Below are 22,111 nucleotides of genomic sequence, written 5' to 3' on the forward strand. Positions count from 1 at the left end.
GTAGCTTATATTAATTAAAATTCTTCAAAGAGTTATTGTAAATAGTGATGGCTGTTGGCAGGAAAGATCTCTTGTAGTGGTCTGTATTACATCAAATTTGAAGAAGCTTCTGACTGAACATACATTTGACAGATTAGAGTTTCAGGGTAATTTTTTTCTGATTCTGATATTGAGATTGACAAAATAATACGTAAAAGAAGTATCGGTTTAAAAAAAACAACTTATCTGTTATCCACTTTTCAACAAAACCAAAAATGTCTTAAAGTATATTCATCCTCTCCAATTGAAGATTTTTTATTTATATTACAGTAATCGAACATTTTTATTATTATTCCTGAATAACCTTTTACCTGTTTCCACTGATATTTTTAAAATTAATTTGGCAATGAGTCTTGGCATCATCCAAATCTTCAACTCCATTCACAGATTCTCTGATTCAAGTTGGAACTAGCTTTGCCACTCCAAAATTTCTCATATTACTTCCAATCAGGAGAAACATGAAGGTAAAAGATACATTTTAGAATAAAACCTAAATCTGTCATTTGTGTAAATAATTACTTTTGTGTATAAAATTTGCGTGACATGCCCAACAACCCACCCCAAAAGTACAAGGTTAGCCACAGTGACAGCCACTGTCAATGTAGTGCTACTGTAGGTCACTGACCTATTTCCATAAAATTTTAAAGGTACTTATTTGTTTATAGAAGATATTTTGTTTTAATTGCAATCTTTTTAGCATGTATTTGCTTTTTTTTTTAACCATAACCTGTTTAATGTTTTGTTAAAAATCAAAAGTACTAACATTTTAGTTTGTTGTTTTGCTGAACTATATCGTTTTTAGTCTATTTTTATTAAAGTTATTTTTATGTTGGGATTTAAAGTGCTTATTTGTAAGTTTCAATAAATAGGTTACATCTACAATTTTAGTTTTTTGTTTTCACAAAAGTACCTTCGTTTCATTTTAGTGTCGCTACTTCCACTCCTGCAAGACAGCAGCACATGATGTAATCGCTCAGATTCAGAGCTGTGACGTCGAATCACCCCACTCCGATTCTCAGCTTCTCATTGGACAATTTCGCTGGTTCTACAGCAGGAGGTGCTGATTCCGGTCAGACAAACTTAACTACCGGCAGCTCCCGCCCACATGGGATTTTGATTGGTTGTTTCGCAACAGGCCCATAATAAACAAATGCACGCTGCTGGCTCCAATATTAATAATTTGTTATCATAATTTAAGATGGAGTAAACATTACTGAATTGAATATTAGAATGTATATCAATACATAGCACAGTATTGTTTTAGTTGGCGTTTTCAGTTATTTCTTGTCATTGGATTAATAATGAATACGGTAGAGTATTGTGTCGTGTTCATCACAAATTAATAACCATAACGTCTCTTGTACAGTCTCATAAAATGATTGAAATGCACTCCACATTGTTTCATCAATTTGCTCAGCAATCAAAACAATAATGAGAATCGTGGGAATCTGCTAGAAGCTCGCTGATTGGCTGGCTCGCCTGTCAGTCTTCAGGGTTGCGTGGGTTCCTCTGTTGGTGCTGAATGAGCCTCAGTGTCTGACTCGGTTTGACAAGTTTCCCAGCGGCGATCATGGCGGGTTGGTGTGTATAGTTTAGTTGACGTATCGGCAAACAGCGCATCCTGGATAAGTTTTAGGTCGACTTGGGATCCGACAGTTTATCAAATGTAGGGACGTAAACGGTAAGAAGACCCTCCAGTTCCCTGAGATCAGGTAGCGCGTCGAGCCGATTCTGTGGTCCATAGAATCAGACGAGAGTGAAGATGAACCGCCTATCTTTTGACGATCCTTCGCTGGATCTGGACCCAACACTGTCTCTTAACGACCCAAGTGAAATTGACACGGTCCTCTTAAGCGACATCGATGGTAAGGAGTTGTACACTTATTTATATGGATACCTGTGAAGTCAGTCATGTTTAAAGAGCTGCGAGAGTAAGCACTGCATGGACTTTTCTCTGTTTTTTTTTTTGTTTTAGTAATGTGTGTTGTGCACTTTGTAGCAAACAGCAGAAACAAACTTAATGACTCAAACAGCTTATAGTGTGTTTTTAATAAGACACATAGCTAGAATGAGCTATTTAGCTTGTGAGTTTTCTAAAAATGCTTCCCTTCGGTTGTAAGTGGTTTTTACTATAACTTAAATGTGCACAAATTGGTTATTCTGTTGCTAATTTTAGCAAGTGAGGCTAATGTGCTGCTAACGGTTGTGAGTGAGCCCCGCCCCCCGCGTGCCTCACCGACAGAGGTTACTGTCGTTCATTCCTCCTTCCTGGGTTCAGCTCCCTCAGTTGGGACGAATTAACAAGTTTTTACGGTTTTGCCCTAATGCAATACGACATTCTGCATTATTACGCCTAGTTATGTCTTTTATCTTAAATCCTTGTGAATTATGAGATGTTCCACAGTTTAAGGAGGGGGAAAACTGCTTTTTTTTTATCAATAATGCCAGATTTTCTGTGTCCTAAAGATTTTTCCACCGTTCTGCAATGTGTGTTTTATGAGAACAGCCAAAGTGTAACATGATAAACGGGGTGTGGGTAAACAGTATTGGGTCGTGCTCTCCTAAATTTGACCGACTGTAACCCGCTGGTGACGCTGCACGGAGGTAACCTCCAGTGGAAACCGAGCATCTCTCCCTCTGCTCGCTGTCTTGGTCTGATCGGCATAGCAAGTCTGAGAGCCGCGCTCTGATTGGTCAAGAGCGATCACCTCATACACAACAGTGGTTTTTATACATTCAGGCTTCAGCGTTGCACAGCAGACACAACATACACCCGGTAGCGCGTTTCTTAAATCAAATCAAAATCAAATAAAATTTTATTTGTATAGCACATTTCAGCAGCAAGGCATTTCAAAGTGCTTTACATCATATCAAACACAGAAACACAATGCAACATAGAATCAACAATCAAAACACGACATTAAGTCAGGTTCCATCAATACATTTGTAATTGATTACGTTTCTCAGGGATGCGATTATTCTATACTTTACCAGTCAAATCTAGAAGTGGGAAATTATTTTCAATATATGCAAAGAACACTTTATCTTTGTCAAGAGAGAGTTTGAGTTCTCAAACCGGTGATACCTTGGAAATCCAATGATCACTAGAAGCTTTGGTATTGACTATTTACAAATTAAATAGCAGTACTTTGGTTTAAAAAAGCTTAATAAATACAAGCAGCTGGATATATGATTTATTAATGCACATTCTTATTTTCTGGAATACAAAAATGACTCAAAAGAAGGTTGCAAGTCATCCAGGTTCTCCACCAGCCCCAGACTGATATACTACCAATTAATTGCATATCATTTAGCAAAGAAAAAAAAGGCAGAATTTTCTCTAAATTTCCACCAGTGTAAAAAAATCTATTAAAGAGAAACGCAGATGGAAAAAACACGACACAGGTAAGGTGAAGCGCATATACTTCACTTCACTTTGGCGTTTAAACCGCTTGAGGCAGAAAGCTGTGCGTCCGTCTGGAAGGTTCTGCTTTTGATGTGGTACTGTTTGCCTGGTAGCAACAGTTCCAGGAAGTTCATGTTGAGTGTGTGAGGGGTCTCTATTAATGTTCAGGACCGGTCTCCCATAGCTACACTGGACCTGATCCAGGACAGAGAGTAGACACACTCCAGACGCCTTTTAAACCTCTGATCTGCAGGGCCCTCTTAGCTGTCACTTTGCCGTTTCACCTTTTTATCACACTTGTATTTCAATTTTTAACAGATGCCTTTTAGCTTTTAATGGAGTAATTATGAGGTTTATTTCTGGTTTATGGGTAACATTCCTATTTTTTTCTGGTTTTTCTGCACTTCTACAGACATGCTTCAGCTCATCAACAACCAGGACATGGAGTTTGGAGGACTCTTTGATCCCACTCCCTTCTCAGGGAGCCCTTCCACCCAAGAGATGAATGCCTTGTCCCAGACCATCACCTCTGCTTCACCTCCTGCCACCACTCCCACACCTTCATCCACCACCACTTCCTCCATCTTGAGCAGCAACCCCCACTTAGACGCCCTGTTGGGCCCGCCTATCAGCCGCAGCTCCTCGGCCCCGGACAAGGCCTTCCAGCCTGCTACCTTCCAGCAGTCTCCCCTGGCTCAGGTACCCAGCTCCGCACAGAGGCAGCAGCAACCGTCGTCGAGCCAGCAGGCTCAGAGCCTCAGACAGCCCCTGGTGGAGCAGCCCCAGCCGAGCGTCAGCCCGCCTGCCGCCGCGCAGGCAGCAGCGTCCCCTCACGGCTCGCCAGGTCCAAATCCGGCGTTCAGCTCCACGACACAGACACTCTTCACATCCCCTGCGCCTCAGACTGCGCCTCAGCCCCAGGCACAACCTCAGGCCCAGAGCAACTTTCAGAGCCAAAGTAGCTTTACGGGTAAGTCTTTTGCAAGGTGACGAACGTGTCGAAGAGAAAGACGTGTAGCTCGAAAAAGCTGGAAAATCAGAAATTCTCTGTAAGGGAAAAATTGTTCTGATACTTTGAAGTGCAGTTCCACGATCGTTTTTTTTGTGTGTCACAGTCTAATATCCATCATGAATTGACGTTCGCAATGTTTTGATTTGCTCTATAGACGTAATATGAGTTAAAGAAAAAAAGTTGTCCCTATGTCACCAGTGTCTTAGTATGGGCTTATTTCAGTGAGTGCTGTACGAATTGCTGTGTTATTGGCTCATAATGACTAGTGTTGTAACGCTGCTTAATTACACAATAAGCTCTTCGAGTGCTGTCAATTTATCCTTTGCTCATATCCGCTTAATAGGTTTTGTTCATTTTAATAATGTTGACATTTGTCATGTGTCTTCTACTACAATCATTAATTAGATGTTGAGGTGTGACGACAAAGAAGCCTTTGGATATTGCAACTAATTTCTGTCTAATAGCCCTGGCTAAATTAATAAAACTATTATCAAAGTTCTGTGTTTGCACAAAACCCTCTGTAGATATAGGTTCAGCAGAGTGCAGTAGCTACTGTGTAGTGTATTATACATGCATACGCAATAATTAGTTTAGCATAGAAGCAACTCTCTGATTCACTGATTGAAGGAGATACTATGAGGTGTTTGCTGGGGTTAGGATGATGTAGTTCTTTTTTATAGTTCTTTTTTATCTTTTTTTTATTACCACATGGCTAAAGTCTCTGACCCTGGTGCGATTTGGCACATGAAACCGTTATCTCAATTTTACGTGATAAGAGGAGGTATGGAATGACTCACTGAAATTTCTAAATAGGTAAAAGGTTATCTTCAGTCTACACACTTATTAACAAATCGTTTTATGAAATTATAAGCTTAGTTAGGATATTGGCAAAAGGGCTGAAAACGGTTTGCTTCTTGTGTCGCCTCTTGAAGTCCTTCATCTGTTACAATACCCTGATAGCAAATTAGCTTTTCTGGCTATTACTTTACTTTAATGGTGCTTTTCTTTCATGTTTTGCAATGTCTAGATTTGGGATTTTTGTTGAATCACTTTCTACATTCATTTGACTTCTGTTAGCCTTCCAGAGAAAGTGATGATCTGATTGCTAAATAATAAATGTCTATTCTGAGCAAACTGTTCTACTGTTCTTGCCTGACATTCAGCTGATATTTTTTTCCAACTGCTTTCCACCCCAACTAATGACAGAAAAGTTTTAAAGCTGTTGGCGAACCTCTGCTTTCTGCTTGTATATCAGTATTTTTAGACCACTTTCATCCACGACTGTTTCAATTCTTCATGCTAGTTTGCATAATTCTTATGCTAAAGTGACACATTTTTAGAAAACTACAACTAAAATCAATTAGTTGTTTGTTGGGAGACGGTGTTACTCATAGATGCGTTGTCTATAACTGTTGAATCCTTCGAAAAGCAGCTTAAGACACTTTTTTTTTATTTAGAGAAGCTTTTAGTTAAATGCACCTCTTATTGTTTTTGTCGGCTGCTTCGGCTTGTTTTTCGTGGACTTTTTACAGCACTTTGTGATTTTTGTCTGTGAAAGGTGCTATATAAATAAAGTTTACTCACTTGCCACCTTTCTTTTAGTGAAATAAAAGATAGGCTTTTTAAAGAAATGATAAGATACACACCGATAACAAAAGATTACAATAAATACTTTGTAGTAGGTGTAAAGACATAAAAGTTTTAGAATTTGAATTGCTTCCACGATTCTCTTTTTCACAAAACCTTTGCCACCTTTAGACTTTGCTTGATTACTAGTGTTGATGTTCCACATTTGCAGCAGTTCAGTTGCAATAAAAAATACAGCAAATACCCATATTAATTCATCTGAAAAAGAAAATGCATTAAAGAGATATTTTATCGAGTTTAACCTGCTTGGCTTAACGGTGCTGTCCCTGTTTTTCAGCCGTCGGCCGCAGCAGCGTGAGCTCTCCTGCCACCAGCTTATCGTCCTCGCCTCCAAGTGTCCAGCCAGTGACCATTCAGACCCAGCTTCAAGGCCTGACCACTGCCTCCCCCCTCCTGGCTGCCTCAGCTAGCCCTCCAGCACAGACTATTACAACCCAAGTACAACAAGTACCTGTAAGTGTGTGAAGCTGCTCCTTGATTGCTCCTGGACTGGATAAAAGATGCCTTATTTATGGGTCATTGGTCTGTGTGTGTTTGCATCAGGTGCTGCTGCAGCCCCAGTTCATAAAGGCTGAATCCGTGCTGCTCACCACTTTAAAGCCTGACCCTTGTATGGTCACAACCATGGCCTCCCCTACGTCTCTAGTGACCACCACCAGCTCGGTACAGAGCACATCCCTGCAGGTAGCAGAAGAGGCCAGATGTCAATGTAAATTGTGAATTTTACATTTGAGAAAACTTTACTGATTTCTATCCATTTGCAGGCTTTTATGGGTGGGGGTACCATCCTGACCACCGTGCCTGTGATGGTGGATGCGGAAAAGCTTCCCATCAACCGCATCGCCATCGCCGGCAAGCCGTCAGGCCTGCCGCACAAGGGGGAGAAGCGCACCGCTCACAACGCCATCGAGAAACGCTATCGTTCCTCCATCAACGATAAAATATTGGAGCTGAAAGATATTGTCGCTGGCACTGAAGCCAAGGTTGGAAACTGTTTATTCTATGCTCTACTATACTACGCTGCAATGCTATTTCATTGTAATAAAACCAAAGTATTTGCTTGATGTTCTTGGTTCTGGTGGTAATGTAATGACTGACTGGTGTAGGTGCTGTGTTTAAAGTTGGAAAATTCACGGCGCGTTTTCTGTAACATTCCTCCTCTTCTTTAGCTCAACAAGTCGGCTGTCCTCAGGAAAGCCATCGACTACATCCGCTACCTGCAGCAGACGAATCAGAAGCTCAAACAGGAGAACATGGCTCTGAAAATGGCAGCTCAGAAGAACAGTGAGCATTTGAACCCTCATCCTGTCCGTGTTCTTCGGCGCGCTGTTAAGCCAGGCTAAAGCCCTCTGAGCTGTTGGTCGACACTCCTGACTGTTCTTTTTTTTTTGTGTGATCGCTTTCTCCTTCCTTTCAAAGAGTCTCTCAAAGACCTGGTTGCCATGGAGGTGGACACTCAGGCAGAAGTGAAGAACGAGCTGCCCACTCCGCCAGCCTCCGACGTCGGCTCCCCTACCTCGTTCTCGCGCTGTAGCAGTGACTCGGAGCCTGACAGTCCCATGGGAGAGGACACAAAGGTGTGTGGCGAACATTTAATTTGCCAGGCAGCGATTTTGAAAGTTGCGAGACAGTAAATTTTTATTTTAGGTTAAATTTACACTAATTGTCTTTTTCTGGATCTTCCTTTGCTGCAGTCAAATTTAGGCTTGCTGGACCAATCTGCAGCAGGTGGCGTGGTCGGAGGCATGCTGGACCGCTCCCGCATGGCGTTGTGCGCCTTTACCTTCCTCTTCCTCTCCCTCAACCCACTGGCTGCTTTGCTCTGCTCATCCGGCAGCAGCTCTGCAGGAAACAATGCAGACATTAACCCCCATCATGCCGGAAGAAGCGTCTTGGGTGTAGATATTCCAGGTAAACCTGCTGGTTCGTTGTAGCAGTTGTCTACCGGAGTTATTTTTGCTCATTACTGAGTGTATCCATGCTGTCTGTAGATGAGTCTTGGGGCTGGATGGATTGGATGCTCCCCACCATATTGGTGTGGCTGCTGAACGGTATTCTGGTGTCAGGAGTTCTGATCCGATTGTTGGTTTACGGCGAGCCCGTGACCCGTCCACATTCAGGGTCGTCCGTGCTGTTCTGGAGACACCGCAAACAGGCCGACCTGGACCTGGCCAGAGTAAGATGGTCTGGTAAAATCAGCCTTTTGAATAACGATTCATCCATGCCTTACATTAGCTTTTCTGTCTTCTTTCACTTCAGGGGGATTTTGCTCAGGCCAGTCATAACTTACGAACCTGTCTTAAGGCGCTGGGTCGCCCCCTGCCCACCTCCCAGTTGGACCTGGCCTGCGCAGTGCTCTGGTCCCTGCTGAGGTTCTGCCTTCAGCGCCTCTGGGTCGGCCGCTGGCTCGCCGCAAGGGCTGGAGGTCTGCGCAGCGATCGCCCCCTGCAGGAGGATGCGTGTAAAAGCAGTCGTGATGCCGCCTTGGTTTATCACCGCCTGCATCAGCTTCACATGACAGGTAGATTTAACACCACAACTTAGCTGATGTTAATCGCATTTGACTTCTTAAAACAACATTTTTGATCTATCCTAATATCATCTACAATAACAGGAAAACATTTGGATGTTCTGAACCTTTTCTTGTGTGTTTGTGCAGGGAAGCTGAACGGCAGCCACCTGTCAGCAGTCCACATGGCTTTAAGTGCGGTGAACCTGGCAGAATGTGCTGGCTCATGCCTGCCTGTAGCCAGTCTGGCTGAGGTCTACGTCTCTGCAGCGCTACGAGTCAAAGCCAGCCTGCCAAGGATCCTCCATTTTACCTCTGTGAGTCGTCATTTCCAAGCTTATATTAATCAGTCAAAGCCTTCAGCGACTGAAAAAAAGCGAACCTCACTGAACCAAGCTCCGTCTTCTCTCCCGACAGCGTGTGTTCCTGAGCAGCGCCCGCCAGGCGTGCCTGTCGTCCAGCGGCTGCGTGCCTCCGGCCATGCAGTGGCTCTGTCACCCTCTCGGCCACCGCTTCTTCGTGGACGGGGACTGGGCCATTCGCAGCACGCCTAAAGAAAGCATCTACAGCCAGGCTGGAAACACTGGTAGGCCACCAGTTACCTAATGTAGCCTAATTTAGTCCTTTGAATTGTCTTCCATTTCCCCTGAAAGCTATTCTAAAATAATTGAAATGGCTTGGCGTTCCTACAGTGGACCCTCTGGCCCAGGTGACTCAGGCTTTCAGAGAACACCTCCTCGAAAAAGCTCTTTACTGCGTTGCCCAGCCACACGGAGAGAAGAGTCCCAACCAGGCTGACGGGTGAGAAAACACCGGGGGCTTTTAAACATTTCTCTGTGTTTTTGACCGGTATTCATTATTTTTTCTAGTTTCCCTATTGTGAAAAAGTTCCTAATAAATGAGAATGTTGGAGCACTTGTTGACCTATTGACTGGTCTCTGCTATCAGGGAGTACGCCGATGCCTTGGAGTACCTCCAGCTGTTGATTAGTGCGTCTGATGCCGCCGGTGCAACATCCCAGTCCTTTGCAATTGTCTCCAACATGGCTATAGTCACTGGTAGGTTAAAAAATTATTAGAATATTAAAAGTTTGATCAAAAGTTTTTGAAAATAATGGTAATTATGACAACTTTCTGTTTTTGCTTTCTGTAAATGATGATGATTGTCATAGTTAATTATTCATTTGGAATATTCACACGTTAAAAAAAAAGATAAAAAAATGTTTGTCGATTTTAACATTAATAGTATTAATAATAATTAAAAATAGCATCTTTATAAATAATAAACCTATCAAATTAAATATTTAAAATGCATAAATAAAACACGCCTTTGTAAATAATAATGCTGTAATAATAAAAATATAATAACTGAGTAATTAAACCTATCTGAATGTTGAGCAGAAAATGCATGAAATACAGTAATAATTATAACAAGCATTATTATTATTTTCTACTATAGCAGCATTTTAATTCCTAATAACTGCACAGTATGTATTCATGTTACAGTCTTGTACAGTAGATTATGCTGTTGTTGTTATTATTAAGCTTTTTTTTATGTGTTGTTTTTTTTTAAACACTTTAAGAACTTTTTTTGAGAACCTTTACATCCAGATTCCCCTTTGCGGGACAGTAAAGGCTAATTTTATTCCATTCTGCAATAATTCAAGCAATTGATAAATCAGAATTACAAATTCTAACATTCCTGGAAAATCACGACAGAGAAATGGCTTTTAATTGAACCCTTTAATGCATCGCTTCATTTTGCCTTTACATGTCCCAGCTGTGTCATTACCTGGGTGTTTTTACTAAATCAAATAACCAGCAGACAAAGTCCATTTATACTCTTTAGAAATCACATAGTCTGATTTCCACTTGACTTTCACTCCCACAGCACTTCCTTTCGTCTCCACTAATCTAAGCTTAAAAAAAAAAAAAAAAGAAATTTAAAAAAAGGGAACCTGGTAAAATGGAGGCACGCCGGATTGCTTCATTTATCTTCAGCACTGTCAAATCTGTGATCACCTTGAAAGGAGGAAGGGAAGCGAGGCTGTGCCGGGGTTTTTAATCGGAAACTTTTTCTTGGCAGAGCATGAGGATGCTCTCGGTGTTTTAAAATGTGCTTGTGGAGGTTGCATGGGTGTGCAGCAGAATATATTACCCTCCTTAAAAGATCTCGCTGTGGGTGCAAGGTGGGACTCAGAGAGAATGATTCAGGACTATAGACAGCAGCTGTCTTTGTGTATTGTGATGCATGTTAAATGTGGGGGAAAAAAAAAGCCAGTGGGGGATTTGAATATTTGCATAATTGCATGTCTATGGGAGGGTGTCTCATTTTTTTTACTTTTTAAATTTTTTTCTCCAATCACTAGGCTGCGACCCCCACTCTAAGTGGTGGTCCTCGGTTGCCATAGTGATCATCAATTGGCTTCAAGGAGATGATGCTGCAGCAGAGAGGCTCTATCCAACTGTGGAGCACCTGCCCCGCAGCCTGCAGAACGCAGAGTAAGTTCTGTGTCCGATTCGAGAGGATTTTATGGAACTTTGGCCTTCTTTTACTGCTCCACACACACGCGCACATGCCCACACACACGACCACCGTCACACACTTGCACTGCTTTAACCTGTGTCCTTTGTCTGGTTTGCCACTGGTTCTGGCAGGAGTCTTCTGCCCAAAGCGTGCCTCAACACATTCAGGGCAGTCAGAGCTCTGCTGTCCAAGCCAGAAAACTGCCAGCTGAGTCTGAGCCACACTGACAAGGCCAGCGCCCTGCTCCGAGACAGCCTCAACCTGGGACCGCACTGCCACAGCTCCAGCTTAGACAAGGTACGCACATGCTGGAGTCGAGCTGATTTATCTTTTAAAAGCTTACAGTGGAATACAAAAAAAAAAAAACAGAAGAAAAAAATACTTTTAGGATATTATTTGCACACAAAGCCGCAGGATTTTTACCTGGCCTCAGATCTCCAGATTCCCCCCTGCAGTAGTTCCTCGGTTCCTCTGTGGGGCGCTGTGGCGGCCCTCCCTGTGGTTTCTACCAGATGGTGATTCTGGTGGATTGGCAGCACAAAATGATTGTGCTGTGTTTGTGTGTGTGTGTGTGTGTGTATGTTTATGGCCAGAGCTGCAGTGCATTGTAGTTGCATTGCATGTGTGTCTCCTAAGAGTGCAATGTACCTGCAGTGCAACACAGAGCTGGACCAAGAGCAGCAGAACACACAATCACACACACACACAGGATGGAGGAGAAGGGAGGGTTTGTTTCTGCTTCATAAAATCTCTGTAGGTTTTCCTTTCAGTCTACATGTGAAAGGCAAAAGCAACCATTAAAAATATGAAATATTTTAGGTAACACATTTTCGTGACCTGGTCGATTTCTCGTATCATTTTCATGATGCCAACACACATCCTATTTGCGTACTTCAACCAATCCGGTCGATATTTCTACAGGTCGTCGAGTTAATGGTGTGCGACCTCCTGCTGGTTTTGAGGACCAACATCTGGCGCTTGCAGCAGCAAGGAACGAGTCCTACAGGGTCCGGCTTGGTGGGCTCCAGCGGTCCTGCCAGCCTTCATCAGGCGTCGCCACCAGAACTTCAGGGCTTCCAGCAAGACCTCTGCTCCCTGCGCAAGCTGGCACACAGCTTCAGACCTGCAATGCGAAGAGTACGTGCAATTTTTACCCATGTGTTTCCAGGTGGCTGACAAACTGCTTTAACAGATCGATTGCTATGTGACCAGTGGTAAAGATGTGGCCAGTCAGAAAGGCTGATTTTGGGTTTGGTGAAACCATTTCGCGGTTGGTTTGGATCAAAACTCTGCTAAAGATTTCATCATTTTAACAAGGTCATTCCTTTGGAAGAGAAACCGGCCCACAGCATCACAGATCCTTCACCGTACCTATCAGTGGGCATAAGGTGTTTCTCTACATATGTATCCTTTGTTTCACATTAATTCCACCTGATCTTAGTTCTATCTGATCAAAGCTATAGTCCCACTACAGTTCAGCAAACTCCCACTCTAGACATTCTATTTAACTATAAAAACCTTTTTTAATTTTGCAAGAATTTTGTTCGCCTTTCTGCATAAATGTACTCAAATTGAAGGTTGGATTTTTCAGATTTCTTATCCAATAAAGGGCTTCTATAACAACACATAAATACGCTTTGTGTCGTTACAAAATCCATTGTAATGAATCTCTAGAGATGGTGAGCACATTGTTGCTTCATTTAAACACAAACTCATGCATTTTAAACCCCGTATTTAAATCGGCAACACAAACCAAAGCAGCTCTGACTGAAGCTGATCGTTTACAGGGAGTCTGTGGAGCAATTCTCAGTAAAAAAAAAAATAAAATTCTACTCACTTCCACTCATAACACACACGCCCACACATAGCCTTAGGCAAGTGTGTCGCAGCATTGTTCACAGAGACTCTCTGAGGTAGAGCTGAGCATTAGGTGTGAGTCATCGTCTCTCGCTCTTGTTCCTCCTGTTTGGCTCTGATCTCTCTCTGCCCTCTGCTTCTCTCCAGTTGTTCCTTCACGAAGCCACTGCCAGGCTGATGGCGGGGGCCAGTCCCACCAGAACCCATCAGCTACTGGACCGCTCACTGCGGCGCCGAGCAACACCTGGAGCCAAGACAGGTGCGTTCGTGTCAATGGAGAGACTTCAGTGGGTTTTTAGGTGTCATCTGACCCGTGCAAGTAATCGGGACACTTTTGGCGAGACGAATGTTTTATGGTCAGAGAATCTGCAGTGTGGGGGTTGGCTTGGTCTGTTTTGTCTGATAAAAGTCTAAAAAAAAAAGAAGATTTTTTTTGAGGGACCTAAAAGGGGCTGAATGCAAACGTATGTCAGACTCGGGGTGCTTGAAATCGTTGAAAATGCTTGAATTTCATTTTTGGTGTTTTCTAGGTTTGGAAAGTCCTTGAAGTGCTTGACATAAACCTAACAGTTTTGCAATAAAGTTCAATCTAATAGTTGATTAAAAGCCTACATGTGGAAACTGTTGTCTACAGCTGAAACCAGATATTTTCATACACATAATAAAAGACGCAGATACATTTCTTCTCACTGTCTGAAGTTGAATCAGATGAAACATTTCATGTTTTAGGTCGGTTAGAGTTACCAAAGTTATTTCTATTTGCTAAATGCCAGAAAGCTTAAGGAGAACACTTTTTTGTGAATTTCTTTGTATGTTTCTTTATTGACCTGTGTTCCTATGAAGCATTTAATTTGAGCAGGAAGGTCGTTTAGCTTAACATTACTTTTGTTTGGATTGTTTCAATGTAATCAACATTTATTATTTCCAATGGCTCAACAAGTTATTGATTGTCTTATTTTATAGTTTGGCAAAATTATTCAAATTAGGGGATTTTCTTTTTGTTAAATTAAAATTTTGTTCTTAGATTAGTTGGGTGTGTAGGTTGTGTGTGTGTGTGAGACATTTCAAAACATAAGATTTTGTTATATTTTACTTCACCCTGTCCCTGCTGTAGAATGTAGAATACCATAATAAAAAATATTAACATTAATAAATTGTCATATATTGATTAATTAAAACTATTTTTTTAGTTAATTTGTATTAACAAATTAACTAAAAAGTGTACACTTTTATCTCCAAAGTGTAGTGCGAGAAAAGATTGACAACTTCCCTCTAAAATTCTTGAAAAGTCGTTGAATTTTACTGTGAGCTAAGTGAACGTACCCACTTAACATTTATATGTACTACTATTTGTGTGACATAAATCACAATAAAATATGTCAATGTCATGGTGGTTGTTGGAAAAAATAAAATAAATAAATAAATAAAAGCACACATAATCCAAATAGTTGACCTGAGCTCCATAGCTCACCAGATGTTTGGTTTCTCTGTGTGCAGAGGAGTGCGAGGCGCGGCCCGGCCAGCGGGAGCAGGCCGAGGCTGTGATGCTGGCCTGCCGCTACCTTCCTCCCTCCTTCCTGTCGGCCCCGGGCCAGAGGGTGGGCATGCTGGCCGACGCAGCCCGCACCCTGGAGAAGCTCGGCGACAAGAGGACGCTCCACGACTGCCAGCAGATGATCATAAAGCTGGGGAGCGGCACCACCGTCACCAGCAGCTAGAGCGAGGGAGAGGTGGGGCGAGGGAGACTGGCACCGACACTGTGTACTGAAACACCTCCTGTGTACAAACGCGCGCAGGAACAGGTGGACAAAAGACCTGCTTCCGCAGAAACCTTCCAGTCTCTATTGAAATTCACAGGTTGCTCCTCCTGCCTACCCGGCCTCACATCTTAAGGCACTTTTAGAGTTTATGCACTCTGTTTCTTTTTAAATTATGAAGTAATGTGAAAAAACACAAGGCATCATTTTTCCTATCAGGCCAAACTCCCTTGTGAGAATTGATTGCAGTGTCCCACTCTGACCACAGTGAGGAGCCACCACTTCCCGAAGGTGGGAGCAGAGATGTGTAGCTCCTCCCCCTCTCCTTGACCGCCTGGCAGAAATGCACCTTTTCTCCCCAAATCGGACAGCCAGGCGTGTGGGGGTCTTGGTGTCTCTTTGTTTATGGGGAAGGGAAGGGGGGGGGGGGATTATTAAATAAAAAGTAACCAAACTCAATGGTTTAATCGTGGACATGCGTGCTGAAAAGCCTCTCCACATACTGTAAAGGTTTGAGGTCATCATCTGGCTCAACCCCCCTCAATCTCTTATCTGCACTAAGCCTGAGGCTGCTCTTAATGGAAAACAACAATAACAATAAGGCTTTATGAAATTATTTTCATAGTTATTGTGTATTTGTTTTTTGCTGTGTACATATTTTACACCATATTTATAATCTGGAGGAACTTTGATTAGGCGGTTTTTTTTGTTGTTGTTTTTTTTCCATATGCAGAGTGATATTTGCTCATTTCCTCCCCCTGAATCCATCTCGAGTATTCTTAGACCAGGTTTAGGCGAGTCAGGACTGTACTGCATAGATCTGAGCTGGGGTTGACTCTTTAGGTCTTGGACATTTGTAAACCTATGAAATCAAAAACGATTTTCTATAACATGGCTTTGACATTTCTGAAGATCATTTGTTGCCGTAAAAAAAGTGAAATATTCGAGGGGGTTTTCCCCATTTGTAACACTATCATACAAGAAAATATCTTTTTCTCATAATCTAGGTGGACCACATCATTTTCTGATGATTTTTTTAAAAGCTTGTAAAAAGTTTCAACAAAATGCTTGCCATTTAACATATGTTTTTTTTTATATATATAGTTGGTCATGTGAAAACTGAGGAGAGAGCTTGTGTAGCAACCTTGTTGGAAGGTATTGTCTTATAGCTGACATTTAACGTTTTTTTCCTCCTTCCTCTCTATTATTTCATCCTTGCATGTAAATATTAAATAATTTTTTTAAAGAAAACTTACGGCTTTTTTATTTATTGGTGAATCTTCTTAATTTGAAAATTTAACTAATAGTTTAAACTTCAATAATTGTTCTGACTGGATATGTATTAAACTAAAATGACATGATCTCTTGTGTTTCCTCTTTTGAAGAGTGACATATGTTCCTATGTACTTACTTTGTAGGTTTTGACATTTTAGGTCCTTTAAGCAGTTTCAAAATTGTATTGCACACTCTTCAGATTTTTGTTGTGTTTAATGCACACAACAAAGGCCAAACACTCCCAGAAAGTCTCAGTGAATATTTATCCTTAGACGGGAAAAATATGCTTAAAAAAAAAATGCCAAAAGTTTTATGATCTCAAACCTTTGACATAAACGAAATGGAAAACATGCTACTTCTCCCCTCCGCCCCCTTATTTTATCATAAATTAGCCGTGCGCCGTTAGTCCAGGTATTTTCTTCAGTGTGTCAAAGTGTGCGTGTCGAGGGAAGACAAAAACATCAGGCATTGGTCGTAGCAGCATTGAAAGGTGCTGGTATATTTAACATTGGCGTTACAAAAAACATTTCAAACCAAGTGATGCTGTAGTGTCATCGAGTCCAAAACAAACAGACATGAAAATCAATAAAACGGCATGCTCCCACTTAAGACAAGTGACATTCCAAAAAAGGGGGGTTATTTTTTTTTTTTGTATCATCAGTGGATTCTTTTAATAACGTTTTATAAGCAATAACATATTCCATTTTATAGAAAATAAACATCTCTAGGAAATACTATACACAATTATATTAGTACATCACATCTTACATTTAAACAGCATCAAATACTTCTGTACACCATTAAATAATGAGCTTCGAAAAGAGAATGTTTTGGTGTGATGTTTTTGCACTTTCTTTTCTGCTGTTAATACTTAAATATGTCTCTTTCTGATATGACTAGAACGTTAACGGTCTCTCTGCGCGGTGCAGCGTTATATTGCCCGGCAGAGAGAAGAATAGGCTACATTTTCGATACACAAACAGACAGGTGGAGCGTCTCTTTGCGTGGCTGTGGAGTAATTACACATCATTGGATATTTCTGAGCTGTACATTGATGTGAAGTGACATGAAACCGAACTCCGCTTCTGTAATCCAAGCCCTCGTCTGATCCGGTACGATGAGGATGTCTGCTGTACATACTGAATGTGCACACAGTTGAATTAAACTCAACAAATTTTATATTTTTTTTATTATCATTTTTTTTTTTTTTTTACATATATATCTGTATATTTTCATTTCTGAGTAACACAAAGTCTGACATATAACAAGGGTGACGCAATGATGTTGCCTAGTCATAATGCACATCAATATACACCTTTAAAGATAAGAGCATTATATTAAAATACATTTTTTTTCTTTTAGAACCTGTAAAGCACATCATTTACAGTTTCCTCGTTTATCGTTTTTAGTTTCGTCTCGTGTTCCAAACACAAATGCTGACATTGAAATGGTACATCCACTGGTTGGTTGCTGTATTTTTGTTTATTAGGCTGTTTACAAAAACAGCCCAACGTCATGATGCTACCGCCACCATGTTTGACACTTGGTACAGTGTTTTTTTTTTTTTTTTTTTCCGTTTTTCTTTTATATATATGTATATATAATCCTCTCCCCCCCATCACCACCCCCCCCCACCAAGACAGACGAGATCTTGAATTGAAGATGCACTCAGACACAAACACATGGCGAGGGTGTGGCTGTGGAATGAGTAATCACACACGCACCGGGAGGACACTGCTGTGGGATCCTGTTGGACGAGGCGGCCAAAGGGACCTTTCTGTTCAGTTCTCTGAGCCCATCCGAAAACACACACTCACACGAACGTTCCTCGCTCTGCATTTCAAATAGTTTCCACTGGGGTCCAGACAAAAAGCACGTCCCCTCCCGTTGATAGACGGCGTCACCACCCCCTGCCTCGCTGCAAGGGATTGTTTTTCACCAAGCAGCTGTTCAGCTCTCCAGGGAAAAAGCGGCTCCATAGCCCCACACCTCGACGCAGCCTCTCACCGTCGTGCTCGTCTACTGTCATGTATTTTATTTTTATTTATTTATTTATTTGGCTTGCAGGACAAGTGGCAGAGTGATGATTTTGGTAGTGAAGATGGAATGCAGGGATATCTTACAGATCCTGTTAAGGAAGAAAGGAGAAATTTAGAGACGTTCAGAGCGACTCTCTTCATCCTGTCTTATGACCCTTTTTTCCCCCCCCTTTGGTTTGAACCAGAAAAAGCTTCAGGCAGCTGTGATGCAGGTGGAGAGAGCCTCCAGGCCACTCTGAGCGGTGAGAGTTGGAGCTTTTCCTGCAGAAATGTGCAGAAAACATCAAAGCGAGGCTGCTGCATGAAAGAGGAGATGAATTCAGCTGACCAGCTTGGCTGTAAAAAGAAAACCATGTAAGAGGCAGAGATGCACTTAGAGTGACTAGCAAAAGTTTTCACACCGCTTGAGCCTCTTCTTGTTTTTGTTGTGCTACAGTCACAAGTTTCTGTGTATTTTCCTAAATTTTTATCAGCCAACACAAAGAAAGTGCTGCATCATGATGAAAAAAAAAACAAGCCCCCCCGCCCCCCCCCCACACACAAAATTTCAGTTTTCGTAACAAATAGAAATTTGAAATAGGTTGTATGAGTTTGTATTTAATGTGCTGAAACATGTTTGGCTCCAGGCAGCTTTAAGTCTTTCTGGCTACATCTCTAAAAGGTTTGCACATCTAAAAACTTAATTTTCTGTTCATTCCTTTTTTGCAAAATAACTCCCAGTCACTCTGAGGATCTGTGCATGTCAATTTTTTAAATACACATTTATTGGTCATTTTCAATTTTGACACATTTTAACACTGTGGCAGTATTTCATGTTAACTTGCTGAAAGGCCTCCGTCCAGTATCAAATCTTTATAGTCTCTTCCAGATTTTATTCTATGTTTATTTGCATACATTTGAAAAGCAGTGTATTCTTCATTTATTTTCCTCCTTCTGACTTCAGTCCGCCAGCTGCCCATCCTCATGGTCTTCCTGTTCTCTCTCTGTCTCTGTCTGCTTTCTGGAGTAACACATGATGTTTTATTTTTACACCTTTAGTCTCTCCACCTTGCCATCACACGAAGGCTCTCCACTTTTGTAGCTTTTCCTTTCTTGCACCACCTCGACGTCTTCCAGTCTGCTGCTCTCTGATGTAACTGTCCTGATTCGGCTCTTTTTATTCCAGCTTAGCCTCAGCGTGAAGCTGTCTGCGTTTCTCCTGTTCCTTAATTTTTTTGAGGGGGTGGGGGTTTGCACCCAAGTGGACATATGTGAGCTTACAGCTAACCTGCTATTAATGCGTCACGTTTAGGTGAATTTTATCCCGCCTTAAAGTGAGAACACAGGGATAAAGAGAGTCCTCTGACGTGGCAACCCATGGGTGCGGCGCTTGCATGTTTATCCGTGTCTCCTCTTCCCTTTGATTGGGCCGCTCAGCTTAAATTGGCTCGGCGCAGACATGCAGCCTCTCAGATCCCTCAGCCTGATGACAGCTCTGCCTCAGCGCAGCTAATAACGTTCTCTCTCTCTGACTTGCTCTCATTTTCTCTCTGTTTCTCACACTTCGTCTCTGCCGCTCAGACGTGGGAGTGGAGGTGAAGGGGGAGGCGCAGGGAGAGAGAGAGAGAGAGAGAGGATGGGAAAGGAAGCGGGTGAGAAAGGGGCTGATTGAGGAAGGGTGAAGAGAGGATGGAAGGGGGAAAAAAACAAATCGGGGAGCTTATAGGATATCAGAAGGTGAACGGATTGAGACGCTGGGAGAGACGGAGCAGCGGGGGAGCAAAGAAGCGGAATGAGGCTAACAGGAAAAAAGAAGGAGGAAGGAGAAATAATGAGAGGAAGAAGTAGAGAGTAATGGTGGAGAGAGCATGTGGGGAGGATAACAGGCAGCGATGGTGGGTGGGGTGTTTTGATCAGCTGCCAGCTTTTCATCCCTGCCAGTCTGCACAGAGGAGAGCAGGAAAGGGAAAGGGAGCAAAGGAGGGAGGGAGGAACAGAAAATGCAGATGCAGAGAAGGGAGGGAGGATGTGAGGCTGGTGCCACCGCTGCCTCAATGCACTGCTGCTCTCTGCTGAATGTCAGCATCTCTGCCTCTCTCTACCAGCCCCCCCACCCCACTCGCATTTGACCTTCCACGCTGTGCTGCACTGTCCATTCATCACCAGCAGATGGTGTCTGTCCCACAGGAAAAGCAGGTGTGGTGCAGACTGTTAATGTTCACCAGAAAAGCAGGGAGCCGTTGTAATTGTGGAGGTCTGAGGGTGTTGGGTCGGTCTAGGCTGCTGGAAATGTTTAACAATTAGTGAGTCTGGGATGATAATGATGAATCTGTCCTTTGTAATTAAAGGACACTAACAGGGACAGGAAGAGCTGCGTAAACTGCACTGCATGTGACATGCAGTATATCCAGGGGATTCACATTTTGGATGTGCACAAGTGTACACTGTTCCTTTTAGAAAAGTAAAAGTAGGACAGGAAGGGAGTCATGAGAAGAAAAGCTAAAGTATGAGCTCTGCTTGTTCACATATGCCTTCTAAAAATAAAAATAAAAGTGAAACTTCCACAATATTCATTCAGACTTGAATCATACATGGACTCTTTCCATGCACTGAATTTTATTTTGGGGTTTCAGAGTAAAAGGGGGTTAACAAAAATACATAACATACCTTTCAGATCTTTCTTTTTGTAAACTAATGCTGAACTCTATTTGTCATTTCCCTTCCAACAAATAATTATGCAGTACCTTTTGAATATCACTGAAATACATTGTGATTGTAATGTGACAATGGATCTAAAATTTTAGGATGTAGGAATACTTTTGCAAAGCACTATAAGATACTCTACAACACGATGCTGTAAAGTGTCGACTTTAAGGACTAGAAGTTCTTCAGTTCTTGTAAAATATCATCAGCAACAAACACTGTAATGATTAAAATGCATAAATTTTACTAGTAACAGTTTTCTTGTCTTACCTCATGTTTTGGGCATTTGATGGAAAAATCATCCTCATGAAATGTGCAGCCTACAGGCAGCGAGAGAAAAGGCAAAGAGGAAGATAAGCTTGCGTCGCAGCTAAACAAGAGAAATGAATCAAACAGACGCACGACACCCTTGAACCCCACGTAGATGGCAAAAGCCAGTAAACGATGAAAATGCAAAAGAAAGAATTGCACAGAAAGTAAGAATGAGAGATGGGCGCAAGTGAGTGGATGAGTTGCAGAGCGGGCAGGCAGATATGGCTGGTGCACTCAGCAGGATTAAAAAGGGCCTCACTCCGCTCCCTCTGGTGGCTCTGCAGACGTGGCAGGCCTTCTAATCCTCACACTGTACCTCTCTGGCATGAAGTTTCACAAGGGTAAGCCATGTCACACACATGCTGACACTTCCAACAGCAACAGGGAACAGGAACACACAAATGGGTGAGCTGAGGGGACGTACATATTCGTAACATGCTCCTGAGATGAACAACTAATGTTTTATTGTTTTATTTAAGCAAGCATTGCACACGTCAGTAGAGGTTCACACCCACATTTAGAGCCCCGACAGCCGCGTGGATGGATGGAGCCACAGGGGTTGCAGTCAATAATGCACACATAGAACCCCCCAACCCCCCACACCCACCCATTACCCCTGTCTCGTTCCCTTCTCTGTCTTTCATACTCACACTTTCATCACTCTCTTTAATCAAAGCTCTCTTTTAGGTTTTCTCTTCCTCTGAGCTCTCAGACGTATCGTTTTGCATTCAATATCGCTACTACTCTATGCATTTTCCCTCTCGGTTTACCCACATCTTCTTCTCTTGACTCACCGTTTAATTTTTCACTCTTTTTTATTTTAACTCATGCTTGACCTCACTTTCATCTGTCCACATGGGCTTCTTTTGTTTTAATTTCAGTCCAGTTCTCTGGTATTGTTTCCTACCGTAGCTTCTTACCTATCTCTTTGGCGCAGATGTAGTGGTACTTATAAGAGCAGCCTCTCCAACAGCAGCTGAGAGACGCTCCCGAAATCTGGCACTTGTGACAGCTCTGGGGTTCATCAGACAGAGAACAAAACCAGTAAAG

The 22,111-nt window shown here is 42.2% G+C and overlaps 2 protein-coding genes across 3 annotated transcripts in view; one reads left to right on the forward strand and one right to left on the reverse strand.

Moving 5' to 3' along the window:
• The first annotated feature begins 1,554 nt into the window (after positions 1-1,554).
• Positions 1,555-15,999, forward strand: srebf1 (sterol regulatory element binding transcription factor 1). The gene is made up of 19 exons (XM_005808733.3): positions 1,555-1,904; positions 3,858-4,415; positions 6,382-6,557; positions 6,648-6,788; positions 6,869-7,087; positions 7,274-7,388; positions 7,524-7,681; positions 7,799-8,015; positions 8,096-8,280; positions 8,364-8,625; positions 8,764-8,930; positions 9,031-9,199; positions 9,306-9,414; positions 9,562-9,671; positions 10,982-11,114; positions 11,271-11,436; positions 12,061-12,276; positions 13,144-13,255; positions 14,494-15,999. The coding sequence occupies exons 1-19, from the start codon at positions 1,802-1,804 to the stop codon at positions 14,712-14,714; spliced, it is 3,537 nt and encodes a 1,178-aa protein (XP_005808790.1). The 5' UTR covers positions 1,555-1,801; the 3' UTR covers positions 14,715-15,999.
• Positions 16,000-16,500: 501 nt separating this feature from the next.
• rai1 (retinoic acid induced 1) overlaps positions 16,501-22,111 on the reverse strand; it is a 62,596-nt gene continuing 56,985 nt past the window's right edge. The window contains exons 3-5 of one of the 2 annotated variants that reach the window (XM_014472413.2): positions 21,982-22,075; positions 21,020-21,069; positions 16,501-18,156 (exon numbers count right to left, since the gene is read on the reverse strand). In XM_014472413.2, coding sequence (XP_014327899.2) covers positions 18,148-18,156; positions 21,020-21,069; positions 21,982-22,075 — 153 coding nt within the window. In that variant the 3' untranslated portion in view covers positions 16,501-18,147. Of the gene's footprint in view, positions 18,157-18,605; positions 21,070-21,981; positions 22,076-22,111 lie in introns of those variants that run through there. The other variant, XM_023349067.1, reaches the window with a different exon arrangement.

Source organism: Xiphophorus maculatus, chromosome 16 (genome assembly GCF_002775205.1).
Source record: "Xiphophorus maculatus strain JP 163 A chromosome 16, X_maculatus-5.0-male, whole genome shotgun sequence".
In the NCBI taxonomy this organism is placed as follows: domain Eukaryota; kingdom Metazoa; phylum Chordata; class Actinopteri; order Cyprinodontiformes; family Poeciliidae; genus Xiphophorus; species Xiphophorus maculatus.

Bases quoted from the DNA above. Each gene is read 5' to 3' on its own strand.
- srebf1 (XM_005808733.3), top strand. From the start codon at position 1,802: ATGAACCGCCTATCTTTTGACGATCCTTCGCTGGATCTGGACCCAACA. The intron at 8,931-9,030 runs GTGAGTCGTCAT...CTCTCCCGACAG, and splicing joins GGATCCTCCATTTTACCTCT to CGTGTGTTCCTGAGCAGCGC. The intron at 9,672-10,981 runs GTAGGTTAAAAA...TCCAATCACTAG, and splicing joins CAACATGGCTATAGTCACTG to GCTGCGACCCCCACTCTAAG.